General features: G+C 36.1%; 1 protein-coding gene across 5 annotated transcripts in view; it reads right to left on the bottom strand.

Annotated features, from left to right (window-relative positions):
* St7l (suppression of tumorigenicity 7 like) overlaps nt 1–8,705 on the bottom strand; it is a 77,618-nt gene that overhangs the window by 10,595 nt on the left and 58,318 nt on the right. For 2 of the 5 annotated variants that reach the window (XM_074050757.1, XM_074050762.1), the window contains exon 14: nt 7,738–7,877. In XM_074050757.1, coding sequence (XP_073906858.1) covers nt 7,738–7,877 — 140 coding nt within the window. Of the gene's footprint in view, nt 1–13; nt 5,583–5,956; nt 7,878–8,705 lie in introns of those variants that run through there. The other 3 variants (XM_074050761.1, XM_074050759.1, XM_074050758.1) reach the window with 3 other exon arrangements.

The raw sequence follows: 8,705 nt of genomic DNA, 5'->3' as shown, positions 1-8,705 counted from the left end.
CCACAAGTTACAATACTTTAGGTATCATATTTAGATCATTCTATTCTGTTTAGCTTCCCCCATAATTCTTCACAAGCACACTGTCTGATTTTGAAATAAGACTAACATTGTAACATAAGATACACATTTATACTTTACACTGAAACTTTTTTTTTTGATGATGTGGGGTCATTGACCCCATGGCTTCATGCATGCTAGGCAAGCATTCTACCACTGAGCTTCACCTCCAGCCCAAAAAGTTTAGATTTTCTTTTTTTACTATTTCAGAGAGTCAAATTTCTACTGAATCATTATAAACCAGGCCCACTATTTCTTCAGTATTTCTGTATACTTTAATTATATGATATAAATCACCAAACGGGAATTTTTCTTCTTAAAGAGTGGCTAACTAGTAAGAGGAGGAGTAAAACAAGAGTAAACCAGTTTGAAAGACAAAAAAGCAAATGTGAAGTCTTTATTTTAAAGCATCCAAGTTCATCAAACAGACTATACACTACGAAGAGTTCCCCTAGGCAGCTAATTTATCGATTGGGGTCTTTGCCCTTTATAGTATGAATTTCTCCAAGCTAAATACCCTTTTAATTTTTCTGGCAATTCATACAGATTTTTCATTTAAAACTCTTCTTCAAATCCAACTCTCACAGGAAGATCTCTCTAACAAAATCACTTGGCTATCACCAAGTGGGGAGAAACAGTCATTCCACATCCCCTCAGCATTACTATATGTGGTTTGAGATTTATTTTTTACATTTGTTTTGGTGTAAGTTGTGAAGTGTTTTTGCTGTTGTTGTTATTTTGAGACAGATCTCACTATGCAGCTCAGGCTGGCCTTGAATTCAACAATCCTCCTCCCTCAGTCTCCTGAGTGTCAGGATTATAGATGTGTATCACCACGCCCAGCCTGTGATATATTATTAAAACCAAACTATTTGTCATACTAAAAGTAATAGGCTATGTTGTCTATTGTACAATTTTAGGTACATCACTTAACTTCCCACCTATAATACTGGAAATTAAAATCTGTCCTCAACTAAGAATAAATGGTAACATAAGTACCAAGAGATAAGATGGGCTTCGAGTATGATTCAAATGGTAGAATGCCCTGAGTTCAACCACCAATATTGCCAAAAAAAAAAAAAAAAAAAAACCTAAAAACATTGCCAAGCGTTGCAGCACACATCTATAATTCTAGCACTTGGAAGGCAGAGGAGGATCAGAAATTCAAGGCCAGATTGTGCTACCTTGTGAGAACCTATCTCAAAAAGACAGAGAAAAGAAAAAAAGAATTGCACTAATTATAGAAATGTTGGAAAATATATGAACTTGGAAGGAAAAAAGGAAGTACTGATATTCTCTCCATAAAAGAAAGAACTATCTGAAGTCCAGATTATTCTTGGTTTAGATTTTAATATATTAAGTAGTCTTAGTAATTTAGCTCTCCTTGAGCATTAGAAATTTGACTGGTTGGGGAAGCATGCAAAACACCATTCAAAAAAAAAAAGCTAAAGCCAGGTGCTGGTGGCCCATGCCTGTAATCCTAGCTACTCATGAAGCAGAGATCAGGAGGATCTCGGTTCGAAGCCAGCCCAGGCAAATAATTTGTGAGACCCTATCTTGGAAATACCCATCACAAAAGGGCTGGCAGAGTGGCTCAAGGTAAAGGCCCTGAGTTCAAGCCCCAGTACCATAAAAATAAAGCTAAAAACTATTCCTTAAGATTGTAATTTTCTTTTGTATCCCACTCTTCTCTTCATTTAGATAACTATGCTGGGTTTGCACAAGACAAGATGTTTTTTAAAACAAAGATCAGTAGGTTTCCTAAAATGAATTCTACTATCAGTCTGGAGGCAAGGCTCAAGGCAGTATGGTACTTGCCTAGCAAGGGTGAAGACCTTAATTCAAACCCCAATACCACCAAAAAAGTGAATTCTATTATCGACAAGATAAGTCAATAACAGAAGGGTTAATAAGGGTTTGAATGAGTTGTTTACATCAATATCTAAGCACAGCTCTTCTAAAAACTGCTCAGCAGTCCATGTGCCCTTAGTGCTATTGATTAAGAAAAAAATATATTAGTAGCAGTTAGTGACAGGATGTCCTAAACTCTAAATTCTGGTACTGAAACTTTGATCTGGAAGGGGAAATGATTAAATATACTGCTGAACAAATTTAGGCAGAGCTTTTGTGAACTTACACTTGACTTGCATATGTTAAAAGGAAAAAAGAGGGTGCTTTCCATAAACTTCAAGTTAAACTTTGAGGAAAGGATATAGACATACATTAAAAATACACTGTGGACTGAGGGCACTGCAGGAGTGTTAGAGCACTTGTCTAGTAAGCACATGGTTCAATCCCCAGTACAGCAAAAAAAAAAAGAAAGAAAAACAAAAGTACATTGGTAATCTTTATTCTTTTCTCTCCTCCTTTGAAAAGTTTAGTACTTAGAACATCTGAATAAAGAATCTATGCAATTTCATTAATTTCTCAGTCTGGATTTTGTTTTTGAGGGAGAACTATAAGGATGAAGCATGAGAAGTATCATTACAGGAAGTGGAGACTACCTCTTGCACAAGGCTCTGGGTTTGAGCCTGAGCACTGCGAAAAAGAAGAAATGTACATGCCAAACTGCCCAAATGAAGACTTTAGAGGCATGAACAATGGGACAAAAACATAAGCATTTAAGACTTTGATCATAGGCTCATTTTATTACCTGTACAGTTTCTGGGAAATACCTCAAATACATTGCTGTGGAAATAGCATGGTTTCAGAACAGTATTTTACAGGAGTATAAGCTTAGTAACAGTTCAAAATGTTCATAAAACTGTATCCATCTTTATGAACAAACTACAGAAGTCTCACAGATTTGAAAAAGAACCCATTTCTAAGCAAAGTGAAGGAACTTACTTTGTCGGTTTAATTTCTAAATGTGGTCCTATGTATTAAATAAAGAGATAAACAACTATCACAAGTTTTTAGCAATAATAAAGTCAAATGGAGGATATGAAAAAGATCTTTCACCTATGAACAGATTTCACATTAGTGGTTACGAAAATGAAAAACTAGGAACCTTAAAAAAATATATATCAATGCATAGCTATAACTGTCCTTCAATTCCCTTAGTGTTCCTAAGATAATCTTTGTCCCTGGGAAAAAAATAATGAGAATAATGGAAAAATCTTCCAGAAAGTTTTGCTTACTATTCAGTAAAAGACATTTGGCATTTATATCTGCTTATTATTTTTTGAAATGTAATTTGCAGAGAAAAATTTTAATTATTTTTAGGAAGGGCCTGAAGAAACCCCAGTGAGACATTCTGTGGAGAGGTCCTTTGTTAGTGTAACATCTGACCTTCTATATCTTTGGAAATCATGCAATTTGGCTAATGTAGTCCGTAAAGAATTAATCAAGCAGATTGTAAGGCCCTAGTTACAGTGGAGCCAGCCAATTATGAGTTGCTCAGAAATTCATCATTGGCATGTCCAACCACATTTTCCCACATAAAGATTAGTAAGAAACATGTGGAAACAAGGCCCATTCCCACCCCAGCACAGCTACAAAATGTGTTCAGTGAAACTCAACAGTTTTACCTTTGTAAAATAATTTATTTGGGAATCTTTTTGACTTCTGACTTTACCCTAATACCTTTATTGCCAATATTGCAAAGACTGTCCCACTTAGTTAAAACCCAACTAGAGATTTTTACATACAATTCAAAGCACTAGAGCCAAAATCTGAATTCATCAGTAAGTTAGTGAAATCCCTAGAGAATATCCTTAAGACTTTTCACTTTTGTGATGACACCCTCCCAAGCCTAACTTAGCTTTCTCTGCAAAAGAGAACTGAAAGGGGCTAAAGTAGATAAGACTGGTTCTCTGAGAGGGCAGTGCTGCTCTTTAATAAAGACACTCTTTCCTGATAAGCAGAATCAGATTCCACTTCAGTTGGTTTGCTGGCTACCCTTATTTTGAACTCTCATATTTAACCCAGCAGGCTTCAAAGCAGGTGAGAAAATGACCTACTACTTAAAAGCAATTTTTCCTTTTTCAGAAATTCTGGCCTTGGAGAGTATCAGCTCTGATATCAGCACATTCCACATCTCTAGGGATTTATGCAACTTTTCCATTGCTCTATGTCTAATGTCAGACTAGGTTTTCATCTCAGCCAGGAGAAAAATCAGGAGAAAAAAAATCTTAACTTGCTGAAAATGAAGTCTTCTTCCACGTACCCTTATACCATGCAAAAAAGAGGCACTAAAACTAATAACTAACTAAATAAAACCAATAACCATTCTACTTCATTCCCTTCCACTTACCTAAATTTGCAGTTAAGATTAAAAATCATTAACCTCCATCACCTGGTATCAGAAAAAAGAGCAATTTTTTTTATAACAAACATACTTAAGAAATTCAATTTTAATTTGCTCTACCATGTAAGCTAATAGAGAAAGGTATTAGAAGAGGAAGAGACAGTGGCCACAATGAAGAAATTTAGCCCAGTGTGATAGTATAGTCCCAGCTACTCTGGAGGCTGAGGTGTGAGGATCATATGATCCAGGATCACTTGCCAGAGCATGTGCAAGGCCCTGAGTTCAATCCCCAGCACTGCCATGAGTTTGAGACTAGATGGGGCAACACAGTGAGACTCCCATCTCAAAAAAACAAACGAAAGAAGAACAACTTTAGGAGACTGTCTTAAATTTCTTTGCTTTACTAAATAGAAGAGCAAGTACGTTTGAAATATAGTTCACCAGTTTCTACTTTATTTGATCACCAGATATTTCTGAACTTAATTGAAAATCCTAACATTGGCAGCTTACACCTCACCAATGGACTCTGTTTTATAAGCAGCTTGCCAGTGCCAGGAACTTAACACATTTCTTCACTTTTTTGTGGCTCTGTACACATAATGTACCAGACGTACAGTACTAATAGTACGTTTAAATGACACTTGACTACCATTATACTTCAGTTGCTATGGGAAAATGTGTTTTGAGCTTATTGTTAGGACATGTCTCCTCCAAATGTGAAGGGGGAGGGTTTCCCACTCTAGTCTCTCTTTAGTGATGGTAATGATAATGATGAAGCAAACAACAGCTAACACTCACTCATTTTTACTATGGGCAAACAAGGTTCTACAACACTTGAGAGGGGTGTGTGTGTGTGTGTGTGTGTGACTGTGTGTGTGTGTGTGTGTGTGTGTGTGTGTGTGTGTGACTGGTACTGGGGTTTGATCTCAGGGCCCCGTGCTTGCTGGGCAGGCATTCTAGCACTGGTTCTGCCAGTTCATCATTTGATGTATTTTAAATTCATTTAACTCTCACCAAAACATATACAGAAGGATTATTTCTCATTTTACAGTTAAGGATAGAAAAGGTTAAGAAGCTTACCTGAAGCCGCATAGACAGTAAGTGTGAGGGCTGGGAGTCAAAGCAAAAGAGTCTGCAATGCTGCCCCTTCTCCACCTTGATAAGGAGGCATGATCCATACTGGTGTGGGAGAGTACAGCGAGGCTTCTCAAGCTCTAAATGTGCATTCAGGATAACCTGGGGATCTTGTTAAAATGCAGATTCTCATTCAGGAGGCCTGCAATGGTGCATGAGGCACCATTTTTAACAAGCTCCTGGGTGAGGGTAGTACTCCTAGTGCACAGATCACCCTTTATGAAATGATGAAGAAGTAGAATACGAGCCTCTAATTCCCTTGCTGTTCATCTGTTAAGGCACTGATGTGTTGTGCTTATAAGCTGGAGATTGTCCATACCATAATCATTTCCATTCACTCTTACATGGGATTTACCTTTGGAACTGATATGTGCTAAATACTGATTTGCAGGTACTATCAGTGAATACTTACCTTTTAGGGATGTAAGATATACATGTAAAAGCTATAGGGATAAAAATACGGCTGAACTTTTTTAACACTATGAATCATCACTTATACAAATAAAAGGTAGTGAGTCAATAAATACTTGTTTATTGTTTATCAGCTAGAATCACAGTATATCAGTAACTTTTGATTTTAAAAAGAAGCTTTTACTTTAGAATATGTAATTCATCATTCTCAAGATTCTGCGATAGGAGTGCAAAGGAACTTATGCTATGTAATCTTAAAGGCTGTTCTGGTACCAATAGTGATTTCTCTGGTAAAAGCAGTCACTACCTACTAACACATTGGTGGATAGAGCATACAATGAGTACACTCCAAATCAATTTTAGCCAGTTCTTTAAAGAAATATATGACTAACAGTTGCTACATATTTATTCCACATTCTAGATTGCCTTCCATCCTCTATTTCTCCTTGTTCCCACACCATTGCCCTGAGAAAAACCCAAGAACCCTCTCTCCCATTCCTTGCCTTTATCTTTTAAATACAAGGTTGCACATCTTTTTTCCAGCTGTTGAATGAACGGGATTGCCTTTCTAGTCCATCTTTTCCTGTGCTGGATTACACAGTGAAATCACTTCAGTTTGAGACACACTCACTCCCCTGTCAGCACCACTGTAAACAACAGTTGTGGTATAATCAATCACTAAGCTTCCTCTTCACACTAAAAAGGAAATAGAATAGTCACTTTCTAACCCAAATATCTATACTCCTTGAGCAACAGTGGAAAGTCATTCTTCTTGAAGCTTGACCCAGAATCAAATTCATATTCAGACTCCCAAGCCTAGAGCCAGTAGCAACCTAATACATTATATAGTTGACCTTCAGGAAAAAAAGGGAAACCAGTGCTCTTACCACTGGTGCCAGATGAAAACCAACTAACCTGTAAGGCACAAAATAAACTGTTCTTAAGGCAAGAAAAGAAATTATGAGGAAAACAAGGAATTAGAATGGAGGCATACAGAGAAAACTATAAAAATACATTACCAAGGAAGGACTACTTAATCTATGGTTCTCAGTGTGTAATTTTATATTTGGGAATATAATGAAGTAGCATTTTCTTTTGGGTTTTAACTCGTTACCTGGTGAAAAATGCAAAGATGTACAAGAGAGATGCATTTTTAAGAAGACTTAGTGCCTTAAAGGAAATTATCTTTGGTAATTTTACTTTGACCCTGTGATGTTAATTAATAACTTTATAGTAAACCCTCTTTGATATCAGCCCTCAAGTATTTCCAGAGTTAGGAAATGGGAAAGTAGTTCAAAATTAAAGGGTAAAAATGAAAATAAAGGCCTATACTTAATTCTGTACCCAAGACTAGAGGTCAATAAGAGAGTACAGACACAACAACAGGGTAACCCTTTGGGTATAGAAGCATATTCTGAACCCAGGTAAGGCTCATCTTACCTACTTATTCTCCATCCTAGTTGCACTCTTGAATGTAATGTTCAGCAAATCCTTAGAACTAACAATTTCATTTAAATAAAAATCAAAATGCTTGTTTACAAGAGGGAAATTTGTAAGTGTTAAAGAAAATGCATTAAAGTTTTTTTTTTAAAAAGGAGTTTCATTGTTCTTTAGCCAATAATGTTAGTCACCAAAAGTGATCTACAAAGACCAACTTTATAATGTTATAGCATTGTATTTTTTAAACTTTTAAGCAACAGAAGTATAGCTCAAATCATCAAAAACTTATGTTTGACATATTTATGGTGTTAACTTTACAAATGAATTCCTGTTATTTACTATGACAAATATCTTTCACTGCTCATCTGGGTTAGCACAAATGTCAGATATGGTTTCTTTCTTGTGTGTTACCAATACTCTACACAAGTCCTTGAGATCATACTTACAGCTTTAGCAAAAACACCCATGATTTCAGGAAACTGGTGTGTGAGAAAGGCTATCATTGCTGTAGAAGAACACAGTCCTGCAGTAAAATGGATGAAAAAAGGAAGCTCCTTCTTTGGATAAACAGAAACATGATGAAAGGCTGCAAAGGAGAAAAAGTAGGGATGAATTTTATTTCAGAATACAGCATAACCCAGTCTTAATATTTTCAAATTAAATCTATTGTTAAAAACTTAAAAAGAAAGAATTTTAAAGACAAGAACAAGAAGTCTTTAGCCAAGCAAGGTAGAAGAAAGTTATCTGTTATTTATTCAACAGCGTATCTACATAGCCAGATGACTGTGTCGGGGTCTGGGCACAGGATGGCATTGTGGGAAGGAACACTGATTATTAAGTCATGCTAAAGTGGTTTTGAAAAAGAGCTTTGTCTTTGGAGAAGACCTGTGTTAGTAAGTTTCTAAATCCTGTAGGAGTTGCTATGGAGTTGTTATGATGAACACTGTTAGAACTTAATAAATGTAAGTTATTAATTTTCATTCTTTGGAAGCTCAGAGACTAATATAAAGAGACAGACGTGTCATGGGTGATTTCCCAGAACCATCAGTTAATAATGTTAACCAGTTATTAATATGTTCTATATGTGACATTTCATTGAACACTATAAAAATTGAGCTAGAAAACCAAAGCCATAATAGGTGCCACATGAACCAACAATTCCATTCCTACATATACCCAAGACAATTAAAAATGTGTCTATACAGAAACTTGTACATGATTCTTCATAGCAGCTCTAACTCATAAGAATCAAAAGGTGGAAACAATTCAAATAACCATCAACTGATGAAAGACAAACAAATGTGGTCTATCCATACAACAGAATATTATCCAGCCATTAAAAGGAATGAAATACTGTTAACATGTCACATGAATGAACCTTGAAAACATTATGCTATGCCAAAGAAGTCAGCCA

Source organism: Castor canadensis, chromosome 12 (assembly GCF_047511655.1).
Source record: "Castor canadensis chromosome 12, mCasCan1.hap1v2, whole genome shotgun sequence".
Lineage (NCBI taxonomy): Eukaryota > Metazoa > Chordata > Mammalia > Rodentia > Castoridae > Castor > Castor canadensis.
The sequence above is the reverse complement of the archived record's forward strand: the minus strand, read 5'-3'. Positions and strand labels throughout refer to the sequence as shown.